Source organism: Maniola jurtina, chromosome 6, assembly GCF_905333055.1.
Source record: "Maniola jurtina chromosome 6, ilManJurt1.1, whole genome shotgun sequence".
NCBI lineage: Eukaryota > Metazoa > Arthropoda > Insecta > Lepidoptera > Nymphalidae > Maniola > Maniola jurtina.
Window position 1 is genome coordinate 6,277,816 of NC_060034.1, and position 24,569 is coordinate 6,302,384.

Genomic DNA, 24,569 nt, shown 5'->3' on the forward strand with positions numbered 1-24,569 from the left:
AAGCCCTTGACACAGTTTACAAAGTAACAGTTCACTGAAAATTTCAGAGACTCTCACGCGTAGAGTCTATTTGTGTATGTCGGTTCCCGTGACTTTTGCCAACATCATATAAATACCACGCAAGCACAATTTTACCAACACAGTTGTTTAATACAAACAATCATGGTGGCTTCACCCGCCTAGAGGCTCCATTGCGTGCTTGCCTTCGCTTGTGACATGCAATCAAGGTAAGTATAGGAAATTTGGTTGGACTTGGGAGGAAATAAAAGTGTAACAACTAACAACAATTCACACATACTCATCATCGTGATCAATCCATCGCTGGCTAGTAAGCCATCTATACTATGATGACGTCTTCTCAATCAAGTCGTCTCAAGGACTTATAGGCCATAGTCCGCCATGCTGGCCGAGTGCGGATTGACAAACTTCACGCACTTTGACAACATTATGGAGAACTCTCAGGCATGCAGATTCCCTTACGTTGTCCTTCACCGTTAAAGCAAATAATATTTCATTGCTTATATTATCTTCGAAAAGTTAGAGGTGCATGCACGGCATCGAACCCCCAACTTCCTTTTCCTCGGCTTCTTACCGCACTCGGCAATCACCACCTCTTCTGTTCACTATAGTTAGAGTAGTAACAAAACGTCGAGGTTTCGACGTCACTGGCAGGCGTCAAATGTTCCTACATTTATGACGCTAGGTGGGCTATGAATCGCCTACTTTTCTTTGATTTCACGGCCCCATAGCCTAATTTTTGACATAGGGATTGTTGATTCAGGAGCAAACTGAGAGTTTCTCACTCTAGTTCACTCTGATACAGCTATCATGTCAGACTCATGCACACTGATAGACACACACCATCAAGTATACTGGACGCAGGTTCAAGTCTGCTGTAAGCTTTACAGTAAACTTGATCATGTATGGGCTTGTACTATCTACTCGATTGGTAACTGAATAGATCAGTGTAAATATTGTCCGAATCTTAAAACTTAAAAACGCGGCAACCTTGATTTTTGGCTGAATTTCCGTTGACACCTAATGTTTTCTTGTTCCTTGTACAAAGTTTGCTTCGTATTTGTGTTGAATTTGTTTACTTAAAAACTGAAATCAAAAAAATAGTTAGATTAAAGCACTTAAAGCAAAGGTAACTTTGGCAACCAGGCAACTTATTTGCTGCATGTTGGTTCACGTATTATCGTTGAATGAAAAATATCTTTCATTTGGTTCACTGGTAGATGTAAATCTTTGTGCAGAATGATGTAATATTTCCGTTATTTGATTTTATTTAGACGCTTTTCATGAACACTCTATTCAACATTCATGTTCATAAGATAAACTACATGTCTAGTAAATACGAATTTTATAGTAACTTTTAGTCATTAGTCAAAATAGTATATTCTTTTTTAACTCTAGACCACGTTATATATTTTCCGTTTTGTATGTCTGTCCGTGGCATCGTAGTGCTTAGATATTTATTTAATTTTATATCAATGGCATGTGACATTGCAATACTCTTGTTATCAAATGGATTATAATTGTTAAGGTTTTATTTAACTTGATGAGACGTTAATCTTATGGTTCTTTGAAATATCAAAGTGACGAAGGTTGTTTGATTAGTATTTTATTTATAGATTTTGGATTTCTAGTACTGGACCAAAAATGTGATTATTTGAATTATAAACGTTTTACTTTAGTACGTTTAGTGCAGATTCTTATTAGACATATGATTTGACTTATAGAATGTATAGGATGTACCTAGAATAGGTACAGAATAGTTTTTTTATAGAATTTATAGAAGATATGTTTATTTTTATTATTTTTTATTTGCTCAACAAGCCAATCAGTTGTCGTCTACTGCGTCGTAATCTTCATTGCTGAGTGTCGTAACCCCGACCATGGGCGGTACTTCTTTTTAACCCCCGACCCAAAAAGAGGAGTGTTATAAGTTTGACGTGTGTATCTGTGTATCTGTGTATCTGTCTGTGGCATCGTAGCTCTTAAACTAATGAACCGATTTTAATTTAGTTTTTTTTGTTTGAAAGGTGGCTTGATCGAGAGTGTTGTTAGCTATAATCCAAGAAAATCGGTTCAGCCGTTTGAAAGTTATCAGCTCTTTTCTAATTACTGCAACCTTCACTTGTCGGGGGTGTTGGAAATTTTTAATTTACACTTGTATCTGCGTTTTCTTGTCCCATGATGGGATTATTACAATTTATTTTATAAATATGTCTTCTGTATAAACGCAATATGAAATCTGCGTATCCATTCTAAATTGACTACGCAGATTTTACGAAACCAAACAGTAGGTAGGTACTTCTGTATTTTCATAACATTAATTTATTAGCGTTATTGCTAAATGCTGGCTAGACGAGATTCCGATTCTGCAGTCGTTGGCTCATTGCGTGCGCGCGCGCACATTCAGAAACATGAACCGGTGAAGACGGCAAGTAAATAATAATATAACGTAACTAATGTAAACAAACAAACGTGAATTTTGCAGTGACGAATTTTTGTAAATAATCGAAATGGCGAACAGTTTTAATATGAAGGAATTCAGCTCCACGTAAGTATTTACCTACCGGCTACGGGTTTTTAAAGACTGACATTCTTATTCGTAATCATTATTTTTTATTAAAAATTTTAAAAAACTACAGGATTATACTAACTATGTACCTACAGAGTTTTTAGAACATAATTACATTGGTTAATTGATAGTATAAAATAATACAGATTTTTTCTCTGACATACTTATTAGGAACCTACTTCAAACTTTTCCACAAGTCGATTAACTACGTTGCAACTTGCAACTTGCAAAGCTAAGCCGGTTTATAAAAGCAATAGATACCTGAACAAGGAGGAGTTTGCATCATGATTTCTATTTTCCGAAGCTGTAATCATTCATTCATTTTTTGCTATTGATAGGTTTTATAACCGTCTCAAAAAATTGTTTTAATTTTAATTAATTTCGTTGAAATTAGCCCTTAGGAAAAACTGCCTTTGGCTACTTAGAAATAAATAAGTGGAATTTATCTTCGCTAAACCAAAAATTTGCCAATAATGGCGATCTACATCAGAACCCGTTCTTGAGAGCAGTTTAAGCAACTGGTTTGCTGTTGCGACTTTTAGCGACGTCAAAAAATAAGATTTTCGGACGTATCTATAGGTAGAACTATAAGTTTCTTTGAATATAGCTGTAACCACAGAACTAGGAAAAAGACTCTGTGGTTGTAACAATTGTATCAATTAAAATAATATTATATCTTTAAGTAAAATTATGTTTAGTACTTATCATTAAAATTGATAATACCTATACTTACGTGTTTTAATAAAATTAACATTCAGACACGTATATTTTTGTACGTGGTACATTACGATCTGCTTGCTGCTGCACAACGATTGGCATAAAATGAACATCAGTATTTGCCGGTTTTAGTTTGTTATACTTAGTTAAAAAATAAACTTGTGGCACCTGTCAAAAGATCAAGTTTTTTACAATGTAGGCAAATAATAGGGATGATGACTACTAGTCAAATCAGCGACTTCTTATCGAACTAAATCTAAAGCTCCTTTACCAAAAAGTAAGTTTAGGACAAAGTGAGTAGACATCTCACACTATTCTTATCTTAGGCTCCGTCTTAGGTCACATCCCAGCAGATCTGATTGCAGCCAAGTGCTAGTCTATAAATTTTAAAAAAAGCTTGGTAGGTACCTAAAGTTTCATATCACGTCGGAGTGCATCAATGGTTTGCTACCTAGGTACGTTGCATTTGCATTTTTATAAATAAACTAGCAACGAAATGTGCAGAGTTTAGTGCCAAATTCCTAGCGTATTGATAAGGCGCACTCAACTCGTGCAAAGCACAATTAATACTCGTGCAAAACGTGTCTAAAAAACTCTACTCTGATCTAGGTACTTTTTTTTTTAATTCAGATACAAGTTAGCCCTCCTGTCTCAGTCTCACCTGGTGGTAAGTGATGATGCAGTCTAATGTGAGAGCGGGCTAACCTGAAGGGTATCGCAGTTTTTGTCATACCCCTTTGGTGTCTACACGGCATCGTACCGGAACGCTAAATCGCTTGGCGGCACAGTTTTGCCGGTAGGGTGGTAACTAGCCACGGTCCAAGCCTCCCACCAGACCGGACTAGTAATTCAGAAATAATGAAATTCCAAACCCTGCCGGGAATCGAACCCGGGGACCTCCCACTAATAAGAACACAGAGCTTAACACTGTGCCAGGGAGGTCGTCAAGCAGTCTTCTACTACAAAAAAAACATAAATCTAATTACAACAATAACCCCAATAAAGTTAATAATAGTAACACAACAAAATCACTTCGTCATTTCTATCGCGTACGAATATGACGGAGCACTCGTATCATTTTATTACTATATAAGCTCTCTTTAATAGCTCCATGATGTGACATACCAACATATTATTTAAGACTAGATAATGCCCGCGACATCGTCCGCGTGGTTATATTCTTAAGAAATCCCGCGGAAACCACGGATTCTTAGGGGATATAAAGTAGCCTATGTATTATATTAATCCATGGTACAATTTATCTCCATTCCCAGCCAAATGAATCCAGCAATGTTAAAGAAAGAGTAAGTAACATACACAAACTTTCGCCTTTATAATATTAAGTGTTATAATACAAATATTATCTCGTATTATACTATTATCTATACTCTATACTAATAAATAAAATTGGAGTGTCTGTCCGTAATTTCGAAATAACTACCGCATATTAAGGTCATATGGTTATTTGAACGATACTATAACTGAATCACACGTTTTTAAAATTTTTGTCTGTCTGTCTGTTTGAAAAGGCTAATCTTGGGAACGGCTGAACCGATTTTGACGGGATTTTCAGAGACAAGTAGAGAATTGACCAGGGAGTAACATAGGCTACTTTTTTTTAACCGACTTTCAAAAAGGGAGTTGTGTTTTTCTACCTATGTACACCGAAATCTCCGAGATTTCTGAACCGATTTGCGTCATTTCTTTTTTAATCGATAGAGGAACTTTGCGACATTGTTTCCTAAAAAATTTGGAGTCCAACTCCTCAATCCTGATGCTGCAGGGGATCTGACCAATCCACGCGGGCGAAGCTGCGAGCATCAGCTAGTCTTCCCATATAAGTACTTAAGCACCTATCTAACGAAAGATGGCTTACTAGTTAGTTCCGATACTAGAATCTACCGATTTCAGACACGACTTTGCTAGTGTAGTTCTCAACATACCTGTTGCACCCCTTTTTCGTTTTCGAAATACCTATACCTCTAAATGTATCTAAGTAGGTAAATCTAGGTTCTCGTTTTCTCATAAAAAATATATGTATCCTTAGAAATGCAGTGCGCAGTCTGGCATAATTGTGAGCTCAAGTGTTATTTTACAGAAGTACCTACTAAGTATGTCAAGGGCACCAACAACTACTTATTCGTAAGAAAATCTTCGTGTTCGATTAACATAAAATTTCTGACATTTCAATTAACAGGGCTCTTCCGTCACTCGTTTCATACAATCGTAGTTCCAATTTCATTTGAATATTAAGCAACCAAAGTTCATGAAATTTTGCAGACATATTCTAGAAACTAATATCTGTGTCTGTGGTGTTTTAGATTTTTCTAAAAATATGTAGTTTTAAAATTACAGGGGCTCAAAGATTTGTATGAAATTTTTTAAGACCGCGTAACTTTGAAACCGAATATTTTAACAGAAATCTGGAAAACCACAGACATAGATATTAGTTTTAAGAATATGTCTGCAAAATTTCATGGACTTTGGTTGCTTAATATTCAAATGAAATTGGAACTACGATTGTATGTAACGAGTGACGGAGAGAGCCCTCTTAAAGTTAAAGTAACTATCTATGGAGTTTATTTTTACTTGTATGCGCGCATAGCTATTAGTGCTCTTAATCAAACATCTGTGCTAATTAAGGTAGAAGGAATTTCCTTAGAAAACATAAGTACCTAGAGAGTTAAGGAAACATTCCTGAGGAAAACGGTATTTAAAAAAACCTAATGACTTTTACATTGGATTCTGGTTACACATGTCGTGACAAAAGCAGAAACTCTTATTTAAGGGTTAACTTGGGCCTAACATAAATGACCTCGTTTTAGAACGCCTTCTGCTCAGCCACGTCCACCTTTAGACGATGAGCCGTGAAGTCAATCACTTATTTTCTTGTTTTACTCACAGTTAACGTTAACATTTTTACACGTCTAGACTCTAGACTAGTCTCTGACAAACGGTGTCCAATTTTATGCGAACTCTACTACGTATAGTAGGTATTGCTTAGATAGCTCCTATTTCCACTGAAATTCTAAAATTCTTCGATTGCCAAGAGTGGATTAAACTAATATCTGCTCCGATTTTTGTAGAACGGGTTTTCCTGATCCGTCTCTGCGTTGTTATGTACCTAGTTAATCATAAAATTAAATTGTCAACCTTTTAGACTATTACCTATCGTTTGTCTGCGATACCTCTAACAAATACAGTGACATCATAGTTTATCATAACTACGAATTCAATTATTCATCACTACTACACAATGTAAAGACAATAAATGCACGGAATGATGACAATGATTTATTTTGTTATCATAATAAAATTGTCTGATAAACCAACTATTGAATGATAACTATAAAATAAACAAATTCTTTGGATCACTTTCTATTCTTCTGAACTAGAGGAATGTTATGAAAAAGACATTTAAGATTTAGAAATTGCAATAAGATTACTGAAGGGTGGGGAACTAACACAGCAAAACAGCACTCCTCATCAAAGATACAGCCGCTGCCATTGGGCCCTTCCACAATTATTTACGTGCACCTCAATGTGATTTCCAATAATGCGACTTCCGATTTGGAAGTCGATTAAAAATACGACGTCGCACCGCAAGTACATATTGTGAAAGGGAGACTACAAAGTTAACGTCAGCTTACAATATTTTTTGACGTGACAACGTCTTATAATTCGATAGAGCCGGCTGCACGCACGAAAAAACATGACTCATGCGGCGTTACCTCGCTCTGAGGCGTTCCATGTAAGGCTTGAAGTGCAAGCGAGAGCGCGGAACGAGCGACAAAGAAGCACAATCGGCCTTTGTTGTCACGTTCAACTATCGTCAGTAAACCGACTTTACAGACAACCAATTTTTTTTCTTTGTAATTTGCAATCATTCCGATGACTAGCAAATTGAAAAATGAAAAAACATATTTCGTAAAAGCTTCTCTTTAGGAGCTGGCACCCATGTTCTAGTATCATCAGACATCATCCATCATCCTAATTATTTAATTAAAATATACTTAATAAAAAAATATTATACTTAATTACAGAGCAGTCATCGCAGAACATGGAGTTTTCCCCTCAACAATATCAATCAACACAATCAATACAAAATGTAAAGAAAATGAAGTTGAAAATATCTATGACCCTTTTCAGAATAGAGAACTGGAACATCCTAATTCGTAAGTATTAAAAATATTTTACAATTACTGACGCTTGAATTAACTGATGGAGGAACAAAATGGAATACAGATAAAACTGCCATAAACCATCAAGTCAATAATCGCAAGTAAGTATGACGAAACTTAAATGATAAGACATTCATGAGGCCTTGTTACAAGCATATTATCCAGTCTTTAAATTTGTTACCCATAATACCTGAGTAAAAGTCCGACAACGTTCTCCAGATCCAAAATAATAGGTACTATTGCTCTGAAAGTTCTAATGGAGACTATCCCATTTCTGTAGCGCGTCAGAAATTATTAATTAAGTATGCCAAGTTAAGGACGTCTTTGCAAAATGAATAGGTATCAAAATTGCACTACTACATAAGTACACTGCCCACACGCACACAGCTGCGTCAAAATGAGTGAATCGACTTGATTTTGATACTTTGATATTTTTATTTTATTTTATATTTGGTCATCTATTTTTTTTTAACAGTTTTTTTTTTTAAATATGTATCTTGACAATAATACAGTAAGTAGAACAGTGCCTACAGACTAAGGGTCTGATGATGAAATATTTCACCATGACTTCTTGGCAATGAACAACATTTCCATGCTTATGAAATTATGAGCTCCTACTATGACTAAAATAATCTGAGAAGGATAGCATTACATTACCTCCCGACTTGATGAAATTGCATACTTTGGAACCTACTACTGGAACTCAGAGACGAATAGAGCTAGGTGTTTCGAGTTTGGGCTCATTTTCTTAGTCATGATGAGATCTTACCTCCGGATTTGTGGAGTGACCTGATGGTATACCTCGGAAGTCACTATTGGAACTCGGAGACGAATAGAGCTAGGTGTTTCGAGTTTGGGCTCATTTTCTTAGTCATGATGAGATCTTACCTCCGGATTTGTGGAGTGACCTGATGGTATACCTCGAAAGTCACTATTGGAACTCGGAGACGAATAGAGCTAGGTGTTTCGAGTTTGGGCTCATTTTCTTAGTAATGATGAGATCTTACCTCCGGATTTGTGGAGTGACCTGATGGTATACCTTGGAAGTCACTATTGGAACTCGGAGACGAATAGAGCTAGGTGTTTCGAGTTTGGGCTCATTTTCTTAGTCATGATGAGATCTTACCTCCGGATTTGTGGAGTGACCTGATGGTATACTTTGGAAGTCACTATTGGAACTCGGAGACGAATAGAGCTAGGTGTTTCAAGTTTGGACTCATTTTCTTAGTCATGATGAGATCTTACCTCCGGATTTGTGGAGTGACCTGATGGTATCCTCGGAAGTCACTATTGGAACTCGGAGACGAATAGAGCTAGGTGTTTCGAGTTTGGGCTCATTTTCTTAGTCATGAAGAGATCTTACCTCCGGATTTGTGGAGTGACCTGATGGTACACCTCGGAAGTCACTATTGGAACTCGGAGACGAATAGAGCTAGGTGTTTCGAGTTTGGGCTCATTTTCTTAGTCATGATGAGATCTTACCTCCGGATTTGTGGAGTGACCTGATGGTATACCTCGGAAGTCACTATTGGAACTCGGAGACGAATAGAGCTAGGTGTTTCGAGTTTGGGCTCATTTTCTTAGTAATGATGAGATCTTACCTCCGGATTTGTGGAGTGACCTGATGGTATACCTCGAAAGTCACTATTGGAACTCGGAGACGAATAGAGCTAGGTGTTTCGAGTTTGGGCTCATTTTCTTAGTCATGATGAGATCTTACCTCCGGATTTGTGGAGTGACCTGATGGTATACCTCGGAAGTCACTATTGGAACTCGGAGACGAATAGAGCTAGGTGTTTCGAGTTTGGGCTCATTTTCTTAGTCATGATGAGATCTTACCTCCGGATTTGTGGAGTGACCTGATGGTATACCTCGGAAGTCACTATTGGAACTCGGAGACGAATAGAGCTAGGTGTTTCGAGTTTGGGCTCATTTTCTTAGTCATGATGAGATCTTACCTCCGGATTTGTGGAGTGACCTGATGGTATACCTCGGAAGTCACTATTGGAACTCGGAGACGAATAGAGCTAGGTGTTTCGAGTTTGGGCTCATTTTCTTAGTCATGAAGAGATCTTACCTCCGGATTTGTGGAGTGACCTGATGGTATACCTCGGAAGTCACTATTGGAACTCGGAGACGAATAGAGCTAGGTGTTTCGAGTTTGGGCTCATTTTCTTAGTCATGATGAGATCTTACCTCCGGATTTGTGGAGTGACCTGATGGTATACCTCGGAAGTCACTATTGGAACTCGGAGACGAATAGAGCTAGGTGTTTCGAGTTTGGGCTCATTTTCTTAGTCATGATGAGATCTTACCTCCGGATTTGTGGAGTGACCTGATGGTATACTTTGGAAGTCACTATTGGAACTCGAAGACGAATAGAGCTAGGTGTTTCGAGTTTGGACTCATTTTCTTAGTCATGATGAGATCTTACCTCCGGATTTGTGGAGTGACCTGATGGTATCATCGGAAGTCACTATTGGAACTCGGAGACGAATAGAGCTAGGTGTTTCGAGTTTGGGCTCATTTTCTTAGTCATGAAGAGATCTTACCTCCGGATTTGTGGAGTGACCTGATGGTATACCTCGGAAGTCACTATTGGAACTCGGAGACGAATAGAGCTAGGTGTTTCGAGTTTGGGCTCATTTTCTTAGTCATGATGAGATCTTACCTCCGGATTTGTGGAGTGACCTGATGGTATACCTCGGAAGTCACTATTGGAACTCGGAGACGAATAGAGCTAGGTGTTTCGAGTTTGGGCTCATTTTCTTAGTCATGATGAGATCTTACCTCCGGATTTGTGGAGTGACCTGATGGTATACCTCGAAAGTCACTATTGGAACTCGGAGACGAATAGAGCTAGGTGTTTCGAGTTTGGGCTCGTTTTGTTAGTTATGACGAGATTATACCTTGAAACTTGTTGGAGTGCTCTGAAGGTATACTTCAAAAGCCACTATTGGACTTTCGAGTCGAGTAGAGTTAGATGTTATGAGTTTGAGCTCGTTTTGTAAGTTCCAATAGTGACTTCCGAGGTATACCATCAGGTCACTCCACAAATCCGGAGGTAAGATCTCATCATGACTAAGAAAATGAGCCCGAACTCGAAACAGCTAGCTTTATTCGTCTCCGAGTTCCAATAGTGACATCCGAGGTATACCATCAGGTCACTTCACGAATCTGGAGGTAACATCTCATCATGACTAAGAAAATGAGCCCAAACTCGAAACACCTAGCTCTATTCGTCTCCGAGTTCCAATAGTGACTTCCGAGGTATACCATCAGGTCACTCCACAAATCCGGAGGTAAGATCTCATCATGACTAAGAAAATGAGCTCAAACTCGAAAAACCTAGCTCTATTCGTCTCCGAGTTCCAATAGTGGCTTCCGAGGTATACTATCAGGTCACTCCACAAATCCGGAGGTAAGATCTCATCATGACTAAGAAAATGAGCCCAAACTCGAAACACCTAGCTCTATTCGTCTCCGAGTTCCAATAGTGACTTCCGAGGTATACCATCAGGTCACACCACAAATCTGGAGGTAAGATCTCATCATGACTAAGAAAATAAGCCCGAACTCGAAACAGCTAGCTCTATTCGTCTCCGAGTTCCAATAGTGACTTCCGAGGTATACCATCAGGTCACTTCACAAATCCGGAGGTAAGATCTCATCATGACTAAGAAAATGAGCCCAAACTCGAAACACTTAGCTCTATTCGTCTCCGAGTTCCAATAGTGACTTCCAAAGTATACCATCAGGTCACTCCACAAATCCGGAGGTAAGATCTCATCATGACTAAGAAAATGAGCCCAAACTTGAAACACCTAGCTCTATTCGTCTCCGAGTTCCAATAGTGACTTCCGAGGTATACCATCAGGTCACTCCACAAATCCGGAGGTAAGATCTCATCATGACTAAGAAATTGAGCCCAAACTCGAAACACCTAGCTCTATTCGTCTCCGAGTTCCAATAGTGGCTTCCGAGGTACACCATCAGGTCACTCCACAAATCCGGAGGTAAGATCTCATCATGACTAAGAAAATGAGCTCAAACTCGAAAAACCTAGCTCTATTCGTCTCCGAGTTCCAATAGTGGCTTCAGAGGTATACTATCAGGTCACTCCACAAATCCGGAGGTAAGATCTCATCATGACTAAGAAAATGAGCCCAAACTCGAAACATCTAGCTCTATTCGTCTCCGAGTTCCAATAGTGACTTCCGAGGTATACCATCAGGTCACTCCACAAATCCGGAGGTAAGATCTCATCATTACTAAGAAAATGAGCCCAAACTCGAAACACCTAGCTCTATTCGTCTCCGAGTTCCAATAGTGACTTCCGAGGTATACCATCAGGTCACTCCACAAATCCGGAGGTAAGATCTCATCATGACTAAGAAAATGAGCCCAAACTCGAAACATCTAGCTCTATTCGTCTCCGAGTTCCAATAGTGACTTCCGAGGTATACCATCAGGTCACTCCACAAATCCGGAGGTAAGATCTCATCATTACTAAGAAAATGAGCCCAAACTCGAAACACCTAGCTCTATTCGTCTCCGAGTTCCAATAGTGACTTCCGAGGTATACCATCAGGTCACTCCACAAATCCGGAGGTAAGATCTCATCATGACTAAGAAAATGAGCCCAAACTCGAAACACCTAGCTCTATTCGTCTCCGAGTTCCAATAGTGACTTCCGAGGTATACCATCAGGTCACTCCACAAATCCGGAGGTAAGATCTCATCATTACTAAGAAAATGAGCCCAAACTCGAAACACCTAGCTCTATTCGTCTCCGAGTTCCAATAGTGACTTCCGAGGTATACCATCAGGTCACTCCACAAATCCGGAGGTAAGATCTCATCATGACTAAGAAAATGAGCCCAAACTCGAAACACCTGGCTCTATTCGTCTCCGAGTTCCAATAGTGACTTCCGAGGTATACCATCAGGTCACTCCACAAATCCGGAGGTAAGATCTCATCATTACTAAGAAAATGAGCCCAAACTCGAAACACCTAGCTCTATTCGTCTCCGAGTTCCAATAGTGACTTCCGAGGTATACCATCAGGTCACTCCACAAATCCGGAGGTAAGATCTCATCATGACTAAGAAAATTAGCCCAAACTCGAAACACCTAGCTCTATTCGTCTCCGAGTTCCAATAGTGACTTCCAAGGTATACCATCAGGTCACTCCACAAATCCGGAGGTAAGATCTCATCATGTCTAAGAAAATGAGCCCAAACTCGAAACACCTAGCTCTATTCGTCTCCGAGTTCCAATAGTGACTTCCGAGGTATACCATCAGGTCACTCCACAAATCCGGAGGTAAGATCTCATCATGACTAAGAAAATGAGCCCAAACTCGAAACATCTAGCTCTATTCGTCTCCGAGTTCCAATAGTGACTTCCGAGGTATACCATCAGGTCACTCCACAAATCCGGAGGTAAGATCTCATCATTACTAAGAAAATGAGCCCAAACTCGAAACACCTAGCTCTATTCGTCTCCGAGTTCCAATAGTGACTTCCGAGGTATACCATCAGGTCACTCCACAAATCCGGAGGTAAGATCTCATCATGACTAAGAAAATTAGCCCAAACTCGAAACACCTAGCTCTATTCGTCTCCGAGTTCCAATAGTGACTTCCAAGGTATACCATCAGGTCACTCCACAAATCCGGAGGTAAGATCTCATCATGTCTAAGAAAATGAGCCCAAACTCGAAACACCTAGCTCTATTCGTCTCCGAGTTCCAATAGTGACTTCCGAGGTATACCATCAGGTCACTCCACAAATCCGGAGGTAAGATCTCATCATGACTAAGAAAATGAGCCCAAACTCGAAACATCTAGCTCTATTCGTCTCCGAGTTCCAATAGTGACTTCCGAGGTATACCATCAGGTCACTCCACAAATCCGGAGGTAAGATCTCATCATTACTAAGAAAATGAGCCCAAACTCGAAACACCTAGCTCTATTCGTCTCTGAGTTCCAATAGTGACTTCCGAGGTATACCATCAGGTCACTCCACAAATCCGGAGGTAAGATCTCATCATGACTAAGAAAATGAGCCCAAACTCGAAACACCTAGCTCTATTCGTCTCCGAGTTCCAATAGTGACTTTCGAGGTATACCATCAGGTCACTCCACAAATCCGGAGGTAAGATCTCATCATTACTAAGAAAATGAGCCCAAACTCGAAACACCTAGCTCTATTCGTCTCCGAGTTCCAATAGTGACTTCCGAGGTATACCATCAGGTCACTCCACAAATCCGGAGGTAAGATCTCATCATTACTAAGAAAATGAGCCCAAACTCGAAACACCTAGCTCTATTCGTCTCCGAGTTCCAATAGTGACTTCCGAGGTATACCATCAGGTCACTCCACAAATCCGGAGGTAAGATCTCATCATGACTAAGAAAATGAGCCCAAACTCGAAACACCTAGCTCTATTCGTCTCCGAGTTCCAATAGTGACTTCCGAGGTATACCATCAGGTCACTCCACAAATCCGGAGGTAAGATCTCATCATTACTAAGAAAATGAGCCCAAACTCGAAACACCTAGCTCTATTCGTCTCCGAGTTCCAATAGTGACTTCCGAGGTATACCATCAGGTCACTCCACAAATCCGGAGGAAAGATCTCATCATGACTAAGAAAATGAGCCCAAACTCGAAACACCTAGCTCTATTCGTCTCCGAGTTCCAATAGTGACTTCCGAGGTATACCATCAGGTCACTCCACAAATCCGGAGGTAAGATCTTATCATGTCTAAGAAAATGAGCCCAAACTCGAAACACCTAGCTCTATTCGTCTCCGAGTTCCAATAGTGACTTCCGAGGTATACCATCAGGTCACTCCACAAATCCGGAGGTAAGATCTCATCATGTCTAAGAAAATGAGCCCAAACTCGAAACACCTAGCTCTATTCGTCTCCGAGTTCCAATAGTGACTTCCGAGGTATACCATCAGGTCACTCCACAAATCCGGAGGTAAGATCTCATCATGTCTAAGAAAATGAGCCCAAACTCGAAACACCTAGCTCTATTCGTCTCCGAGTTCCAATAGTGACTTCCGAGGTATACCATCAGGTCACTCCACAAATCCGGAGGTAAGATCTCATCATGACTAAGAAAATGAGCCCAAACTCGAAACACCTAGCTCTATTCGTCTCCGAGTTCCAATAGTGACTTTCGAGGTATACCATCAGGTCACTCCACAAATCCGGAGGTAAGATCTCATCATGACTAAGAAAATGAGCCCAAACTCGAAACACCTAGCTCTATTCGTCTCCGAGTTCCAATAGTGACTTCCGAGGTATACCATCAGGTCACTCCACAAATCCGGAGGTAAGATCTCATCATGACTAAGAAAATGAGCCCAAACTCGAAACACCTAGCTCTATTCGTCTCCGAGTTCCAATAGTGACTTTCGAGGTATACCATCAGGTCACTCCACAAATCCGGAGGTAAGATCTCGTCATGACTAAGAAAACGAGCCCAAACTGGACACATCTAGTTCTTCTAGTCTTCAAGTTCCTGTCGCAGCCTTCGAAGTTCACTATCAGATCACTATCATGCTCAAGAAAAAAATCCAGCTAACGATAAAATGTGATAATAGGTACATAATATTATCATTATTATCTTACCTTGCCAAAATATCAGCACAATCACGGAATAAGTACATCGAGACGCACGGAGTGCGTCAGGCAGTTCCGGCCTAAGCGCGCAGTAAGTATATTTACACGAAACATTTCGCGCTGTTCTGACCCCCCTCATAACTCTGGTTCGCGTGATGATAATCTTACGAAATTTGAAATATTAGCTAAGCTCGTGGATTTAACGATAAATTGTAAGTTTCAAATTTTTACGTTTAACCATTTCTTAGATACAGAGGTCTGAAAATTGCAAAAATTAAGACCTAGACCTACTCACTGACTGACCAAAATTATGACGCACTTCCCGTGTACGTGGAAAGTTGAAATTTGGTACAATTATGAGTCTTAGTATGTAAACAAAGGAAAAAATCGAAAAATGTCGAAAAGTTGCATAAAACACCGACCAAGTCAAAGATATGTGAAAATTTGTCTGTGCCTACATAACACAAATTATACGTAACAGATTCTAATTTTGTCTTAAAAATCGTATATCACTTTATTTGGAACTGTATTAAGTTTTTGTTTCATCGAAATCGGTGCACTATTTAGGAAAATAGGCGTTTTAAGATTTCTCGTAAGGGGTCAATCTTAACTGGTCTTTGGTTCTAATAAAATTAAAGTAGGTAAGTAATAATACGCCAATGGTCCTAGATAGAGGTAGACGCTATATTATGCTTCTAAGCAGAGGTGCCAAACTTCATAAGCGTGTGTGTGTGTGTTTGTATGTTTGTCTATGAATTTCTCCGAAACTGTGCATCGAATTGCAATAATTCTTTTATAATAATTGGATTAGGTATCTTTCAACTTATGGAACTGTGAAAGTATCATCAAAACCGGATCAGTAGTATAAGAGATATGGACCAAAATAGTCAGTTTAAATTGTAAGTTTTAGATCAATTTGTTACACTATGTAGGTACCTACTAAGTACTAGCTTATCCCGCGACTTCATCCAATTTTCAAAAACTTTCTCTGTGGATGTAGCTATTTTTATTATATGTGGATAAGCAACCTTGACCCAACTTAGAAAATGGATGGGTGGCCGAGTTTGGAGGTTTCAATCAACCTTGCTAATCTCGGTCAAATATAGTTTGGATTATTCAAAATTTTAACAAATTTACAAAAGTTAGTTCTATATATGTGTCACTAGATGGCGTTAAGAACGATTGAGGACGCGATAAAATTTGTTGCAATTTGTATTACATATAATACGTTCATGTCCATGACACGGTCCTATGACGTCATTGAACACAACCCATCGCCGGCCTACTACTGAGCACAGGTCTCCTCTCAGAATGAGAAGGATTTAGGCCGTAGTCTGCCACGCTGGCCCAGTGCGGATTATACTTCTTGCATTAATTGAAATACTTAGAAAAAAGAAGTGAGATCCCAAACAAAAACATTTCATGTGAAAAAAAGGAGTCAGTTCCTATCAAAAAGTTTCGGCCATTAAAAGTAGTGATATCAAAAATTATGGCCAGTTCTTTTCTAGGCTCGGTAAATGGAACCATACAGTTTTATATGGTGTATCTTCTTCGACCACCTTCAAGCTGTCATCGCATTCATAGGATCCTGTTAAAATGTGTTTAAATAATTTATGTCTTAATATTAACACCACAATTTGAAGCTCATTTGGAACTGGCAATAGTTTTCTTGGCAAAATTGAAAGGAGTACAAAAATGTTGTCAAGCTGAAAACAAGAAAACCATTGCCAATCCAAATGAGCTTCAAATTGTGGTGTTAATATTAAGACATAAATTATTTAAACACATTTTAACAGGATCCTATGAATGCGATGACAGCTTGAAGGTGGTCGAAGAAGATACACCATATAAAACTGTATGGTTCCATTTACCGAGCCTAGAAAAGAACTGGCCATAATTTTTGATATCACTACTTTTAATGGCCGAAACTTTTTGATAGGAACTGACTCCTTTTTTTCACATGAAATGTTTTTGTTTGGGATATAAATATCAGTTAGGGTTTTGTCGAACTATTTTGTGTTCGTACAGCGATCTTTTCCACATCAAAAAATTATAGCAACCGACGCAGAGACCACCCACGAAGGCGGCTAGCCGCTGACTGATATAATTTTGAAATCGTACCATTGCCTGCCCAATATCAAAATAACCCTTAGTGCACTGTATTAAGGTTTGCGGTTGAAGCAAAATACGTGAAAAATTTATACACGATGTTTTTATTTATTTTTATAATACTATTAATATAATAATCTCACATTTTGAGGTACACATTATGTGCTAACGGAAAATATTTATTAGAAGAATAAAATCCGTACGTAAACTGAGAAAAATGTACCTAAACTTGACCCTAAATCGTTAATTCTGCGTGGAAGAGGTGAAGGAAAATCGTTCTTATAGTATCAAAATTAATGATTTTATCAAAAAATTACTCGATCTCTGGAGATAAAGGACCAATCTATTTTTAGCAATCTGTAGTTCCAATTTACTTAGTATATTTTAGCCACAAAGCGTACCGAAAATCTATACAAGTGTGCAAATACGTCCTTAAGTATGTTACTTTTTCGCAGTCATGTGCATCTTTTAATTTTGCGTCAGATGCGTGTGAAATCATAATATTATCCCGCAGATTTCGCGGTGTTGAAGTATCAGTGTGAATAATGCTTTATTCACATAAATTATTTAATGTTACAAATGTAAATTAAAAATTTATAACACCCCCGACAAGTGAAGGTTACAGCAACTAGAAAAGAGCTGATAACTTTCAAACAGCTGATCCGATTATCTTGGATTATATAGCTAAGAACACTCTCGATCAAGCCACCTTTCAAACAAAAAAAAAAACTAAATTAAAATCGGTTCATTAGTTTGGGAGCTACGATGCCACAGACAGATACACAGATACACACGTCAAACTTATAACACCCCTCTTTTTGGGTCGGGGGTTAAAAATAATAAGCTAAGGGGATTCCGAGCTCCCTATGAGTCACGTCACTCAAAATAAACGTTAATCCATTTGTTTATTCTTATGCCATTTCAGGGACATCAGATCGTTTGCAAACCTTCTGAAATCTTCATTGGGCTCAGGAATACTCGCAATGCCCGCTGCATTCAAAAACGCTGGTACTATTGTTGGTATATTCGGCACAATAATCCTGGGATATATATGTACGCACTGTGTTTATTTATTGGTAATTCTTTTATATTTTCTCCACTGGTCTAAAACAATGATTCCCAATAGTAGACTCCAATATACTCCTTATAGTCAAAACGAAGGCTTCCCCTAAATTAGGCAGGATAAGATGGTACAAAATGTGAGTCGCACTCGCGTATCAGAAACTTTGAAAATTCTTTTAAGAATAGTGTTACTTATCTGCTTAAAAAATTCAAATGCATGTACTTTTCAGGTTAAAACTTCGCAAGATGTATGCAGAGTGACAAAAGTGCCATCCTTGGGATATGCCGAAACTGTTGAAGCAGTTTTTGCAACCGGTCCTCGACCGCTACGGAAATTGTCAAAAGCTATGAGGTAATATTATTTATTTACTAGATAATGCGCGCGAGTTCGTTCACGTGGAATTAGGTTTTACGGGATAAATAGTTTATCTTCGTCTCCAAGATGCAAAGTATTTCATTACAAGATAGATGACTGGGACTTCGTCTACGTCCATTTACGAGTAGATATTATTTACAATCCCGTGAGAACTGTTTGATTACCGAGATAAAAAGTATCCATGTCCATCCCCTATCATCTATCTCTGTACTCTGTACCAAGTTCATCAAAATCAGTTAAATGGGTGGACAGTGAAAAGCTAACAGACAGAGAAATGGAGAGCCAGGCAAGACACACTCTCCCATTTACCTATTGTATTTGTACCTAATACTAATTATTTATTATTAGTTGTACCTATGGATTTAACTTAAGATGTGATATTGGTATTTAAGCATTACTGCTTTGATGAAACAGACATTTTTTGTTAGGTAAGTACTTACTAAGTACTTAGGCACGCAATCAATGTACGAGTCAATGCCATACTCATTTAAAAGATTGATTGTGTCGTCGCCGAAGTTGTAAAGAAATTATCGGCACAAAAAACTCTTATGTTTTTTTTATCCTTTATAGGTGGTTATTATATTTTGCACAGAAAATTATTTGTGTACCTACATACCTTAGCCAGGTCCGTACGAACGTGTTGCAGAAGAGGACTGCCAGACTATTTGTATCTTTATTGCTCAAAAAAGGCAGATTTTTTTTTTATTATCAGACATTCTTATCACTTCTCAGATATCTATAATTTATGATTAGTATCTGATTGGCTACAAATAACTATCGTCATCATCATCAATCTATGGCTAACCCACGACTGAGTATAGGACTCCTCTCAGAATGACTTTAGAAGGTTTAGGCCGTTTAGGCCATAATCCACTATATTGGTCAAGTGCAGATTGCTAGACTTCAAACGCCTTGACTAACATTATGGAGAACTCTCAGGCGTGCAGGTTTTCTCACGACATATCCTTCACCGTTAATGGAAGTAGGTAATATTTAATTGGTCGCACAACTCAGAAAAATTAGAGGTGCGTGCCCTGAATCCCTGATCCCTGCCGAATAGGAGGCTGACGTCTTATAACCACTTAACTAGGCTATCACGATCTTATAGGTATACGTAAGCACGGATACGTAAACATTAATCCAACCAAACTTCTATAGCAAATATTATAAATGCGAAAGTGTTTGTCTGTCTGTCTGTCTGCTAGCTTCGCGGCCCATCGATTAAACATTTGATACAGACATAGCTTGCATCCTGGAAAGGGAAATGGCTAATCCTTAACCCTTACTTAAAATCAAAGAAATCCCACGGGATTTAAAAAAAACCGTAACTAACCCGGATGAAGTCGCGAGCGTCATCTAATTTTGATACGTAAGAAAATTATTTATTGTTTATTAATGCAATCAAAATGATGAGACATCAATGTATCTACTCAATCACGTTTCAGGATATTTATAGATTGGGCGATGGCCGTCACAATTCTTGGCGCCTGTGCCGTCTATGTCATCCTGCTCGTGGAATCCGTTCAGCAGGTATTTTGGACACATGTCAACTCCAAATTGCATCACTCTAAATCTTCCCTTAATTAATTTTATAAGCTCCCAAAAGACATAAAATTGGAGATTTCTCTCAACAAGTTCAAGTAGAGCCTCATTAGCTCAACGGTTAAAGGAGCGGACTGAAATCTGAATGCTCGCTGGTTCAAATCTCGCCCGTTGCACTATTATCGTACCTACTCCGAGCACAAGCTTTACGCTTAGTTGGAGGGGAATGGAGAATATTAAACATCATGATAAAATATTCTTTAAAAAAAATTTTCATAAAACATGACCTTGATTAATGAAAAGTCAAATTACAATAAAGGATTATTTAAATAATAAGAAAGCTTGGGAATGGTTGCATAACAGCTTTGGTAATTCCAATAAATTTAAAAGCAATTTTGTGCAATAGTGATAATAAAAAGAATACCCGGCTACCGGCTTAGTTTGTTGTGGGTTCTTCTCAGATCAGAGCGCATTGGGAACCCTTATAGCGTTAGTGTTAAGTTTACGTAGGTATCTTCCAAAGTAATTGAATATCACAAAATTTCCTCACAAATTCAACAATTGACAATCAAAAAGAGTAATGGTTCCTATTTTTTTTAATGTTTGAGTTTGAGTTTGATTGTTTGAATAAAAAAATCTTTTTCAATTTTTCAGATCGTCGATCATTTTTATGAAAAGAACAATCTGACAATCACATTATACTGCCTAATGTTCCTGGTGCCAATATTGATATTTACCCAAATCAAGAATCTGAAATACATCGCCCCATTTTCTGGATTTGCCAACGTGTTGTTGGTGCTGACTTTCCTGATCTGCCTGTACTACATTTGCGCTGAGTTCCCTAGTTTTGACTCACGACCAATGTCTGTTCACGTTGGACGGCTACCACTATTTATCGGGTTAGTTCATTTATTATAATTTTATATTGTTACTTACCTACCTACATGAGACTGTATTGTGATCGCAAACTGTGTTTAATGTGAACCACATGTAAACATAGTAGGTACTCCTACAAGTCGCCCCTATTTACCCCTTTAGGGGTGGATTTTTCATTTCCTTTCCGAAATCTAGTGAGCGAGTTGGTACGTTGTATAGGGAACCTACTGACAAAACTTCAAATTTCTATCCCCACCAGTTTAGCTTATTCTTTGATAGATCAGTCAGTCAATCAGTAGAAGTAAATAGATAGATTTTAAATTCGAAAGTAACACTAAATATAATTTGTTTTAGTACAGTTATATTTGCAATGGAAGGCATAGGAGTGGTGCTGCCCGTGGAAAATACAATGGCTAAGCCTCAACATTTTCTCGGGTGTCCGGGAGTTTTGAATATCACGATGACGATTGTAGTCCTTCTTTACATGATCATGGGGATTTTGGGATATTTGCGGTATGGAGACGCTGCAGAAGGAAGCATTACGTTGAATCTGCCTACCAAAGAAATGTAAGTCTTTTAAATATTATAATTAGGTAAGCTTCAGGGCTTACACGACAACTGCTGTGGTTTTCACATTGCGATAACTATTGAAACACCAAAAAAATAGTTTCAAAATGTTTCATTACATATGAAAAATTGCGGAACTGGCAGGATTCGAACCTACATCTTCTGGGAATCGCACCCGATGCCTTGGTCAAGGCTACGGGCGCGATACCCGCAAGGTGCAGTTTCAAATCCTGCCGGTTTTTGGTATGTAAGTATTTAAAATTATTGAGAAATTTCCTTAAAAATGTAGGTAAAACACTATCATAAATTGTTTTGGTCACAGCTTGCAAACTATTTTATGAATCGTTGTTTTCAATATAATTTGTTGTTTAAATGCAGTAAGTAGGTATATTATAACAAAACACTGAACATACCTAATACCTACATATATACTGATATTCCTAACTATGTAGTTTAGTTTTATAATATACTAGCCGATGCCCGCGGCTTCGCCCGCGTGGATTTAGGTTTTCGAAATCCCGTGGGAACTTTTTGATTTTCCGGGATAAAAAGTAGCCTATGTGCTAATCCAGGATACTATCTATCTCCATTCCGAATTTCAGCCAAATCCGTCCAGTGGTTTTTGCGTGAAGGAGTAACAAACATACACACACACACAGACACACACACACACACACATACAAACTTTCGCTTTTATAATATTAGTGTGATTATTATACTAGCTGTGCCCGCGACTTCGTTCGCGTGGAATAGTGACTTTTCGGGCAGCATATACTCTGTACGTTAAAAATGTTCGCCGTGATTCTTTAAATTGACAAAGTTTTTTTATTTATGAACCGATTGACATGAAATAAACACTAAATGTTAAGTGAAGCTTATAACAATATATTAGTGAAAACTGTATCTAAATCGAATAAGCCGTTTCTGATATTAGCGTGCACAAACACACAGACAAACAGACAAACAGACAAAAAAAATTAATTACAATTTCGGGTTCGGCATCGATATAATAACAACCCCTGCTACTTTTTTTTATATATTTCCATTGTACAGACACCACTTTTCTACAATTTTATTATATGTAGGTATAGATTGTGTGTTTTATTCCGTGTACTCTGTTTGCAGCATGATCCCAAATAAAAGAATATTCATTTATTTATTTATTTTATTAATGCTTTTAGACCTGCATTAATGGCGAAAGTGTTCATCATCTTGGCGATCTTCTTCACTTATATTCTACAGTTCTACGTGCCAATGGAAATCGTATGGCGCAATACAAAACATCATGTTGCCCAAAAATACCATAATATTGCTCAGGGAGTCATGAGAGCGTTATTCGCAATTCTTACGGGTAAGATACCGCCTATTTTGCTTTAGTGTTCTATAATCTAGAAAAATGAAATTCAAAATAGGAATCCCTATGTAACGTTGTGAAGGCGTTACATTTTATTTTTTTCAAACAAATAATTCGACGCCTGACATAATACTGACGGACAATTTTACGCTCAATCGAATGCTACAAGGTTTTTATTTTCATCCCACTGACTAAAACGTGCTAAAACCACCAACGTCACACCCTCGATGACACAGTAACGTTGCAAAGTAGGTAGATACTTAGTAGATACTAGATACTTACAATGTACCTTGCTAGAAAAATTAATTCAATTCTTGCTGGTTTTTCTTGCTAGAAACTAGAATGGTATTCCGAACCAGTGAACTCAGATGGATTTGACGATTCAAAAGTACTTGTAAAAGTTTATTTGAAGAGAAAATCTGTCTATTTCTATTCAATTTTACATTTTTACAGTGATCGCTGCTGCCTCGTTGCCACGACTGGAACAAGTGATTGGACTTGAAGGTGCTTTCTTTTATTCATTCCTGGGTCTCATAGCCCCTTCGCTAATGGAGCTTGTCTTCTGCTGGGATCGTGGCCTCGGAAAGTATAACTACATCCTAATCAAGGATATTTTACTGATCATCTTTGGTTGCTTCGTTCTAGTAACGGGAGTCATGCAAAGTGTTAGAGAAATTATTAGGACTAGTACATAGCGCGTGATTTCAGGTGATAACTTAGGATAAAGTAATGTATTGTTACGCTTGTAAATAACTAAATAGTATTATTTAAAAACTAAGACTTTGTAAAACTTAGTTAATTTTTTCATAAAATTAGTTAAGTTTCATTCAGATAAACTGTAGTTAGGTAGTTTGAAATTTTATTAAAATTGAAATTATATAAATATGATTTGATAACAATAAAAAAAATATGATTTCACATTGGTTATATTACTTGCCTATTATTTTATTTATGTAAAATATTACCTGTCCTATTTTTACTGAATATTGTTAGAGGTACTAGTTGAACCCCGCGATTTCACGTGGACTTAGGTTGGAATAAATCTCTGGGAACTCCTTATTTTTCCAGAATGAAAAATAGCTCATGCGTTCTCCAAGTCTTTAAAACTGTATGGGTTGGCGCGGCGCACCTATTGTTTTTCATAATTTTATTTCCTTTAGCAGTAAGTACTCGAAAGATTGAGTCAAATCTATTGGTATAAGAATCATCAAAATCGATCCACGCTTTTAGTCTCTAGAACGCCACTTAGATTTTTAATGCGATTATTAAGCGACCAAAACAATAACAAAAGAATTTTTTTTTAATGAATTCATGAAATTTAAAATTGGCGCCCTCACACATCTTTTGTTTATTATTGCTCTGTGGTTGACAGTTACCTTACCACAGACAAACAATGTAATACCTATCGGTTCTATACACGAGTATGCACTGTCATGCCTTACATGACTGTGTAGATACTACATAGTATAAAGCATTGATCAGTAATTCAGGTAGAAAGGCCAGAACCTAAAGCGAATCCGGTGAATCCAGAGATCCTGAGCTAAAATCGGGGAATCAAGA

The 24,569-nt window shown here is 38.2% G+C and overlaps 1 protein-coding gene and 1 long non-coding RNA gene across 2 annotated transcripts in view; one reads left to right on the forward strand and one right to left on the reverse strand.

Annotated features, from left to right (window-relative positions):
- Positions 1 to 2,340: 2,340 nt before the first annotated feature.
- The window catches only part of LOC123866368 (NADH-cytochrome b5 reductase 2), a 28,992-nt gene continuing 6,763 nt past the window's right edge, over positions 2,341 to 24,569 (forward strand). Inside the window, exons 1-9 of the mRNA XM_045907896.1 lie at positions 2,341 to 2,566; positions 7,348 to 7,479; positions 18,158 to 18,308; positions 18,525 to 18,646; positions 20,116 to 20,200; positions 20,867 to 21,111; positions 21,443 to 21,655; positions 22,837 to 23,006; positions 23,463 to 23,647. Coding sequence (XP_045763852.1) covers positions 2,529 to 2,566; positions 7,348 to 7,479; positions 18,158 to 18,308; positions 18,525 to 18,646; positions 20,116 to 20,200; positions 20,867 to 21,111; positions 21,443 to 21,655; positions 22,837 to 23,006; positions 23,463 to 23,647 — 1,341 coding nt within the window. The 5' untranslated portion in view covers positions 2,341 to 2,528. The remainder of the gene's footprint in view (positions 2,567 to 7,347; positions 7,480 to 18,157; positions 18,309 to 18,524; positions 18,647 to 20,115; positions 20,201 to 20,866; positions 21,112 to 21,442; positions 21,656 to 22,836; positions 23,007 to 23,462; positions 23,648 to 24,569) is intronic.
- On the reverse strand, positions 3,938 to 15,940 carry LOC123866374. Its single transcript, XR_006796171.1, has 3 exons — positions 15,229 to 15,940; positions 6,150 to 6,155; positions 3,938 to 3,950 (listed from the first exon to the last, which is right to left on the reverse strand). It is a non-coding gene; the product is annotated as an uncharacterized LOC123866374 (long non-coding RNA).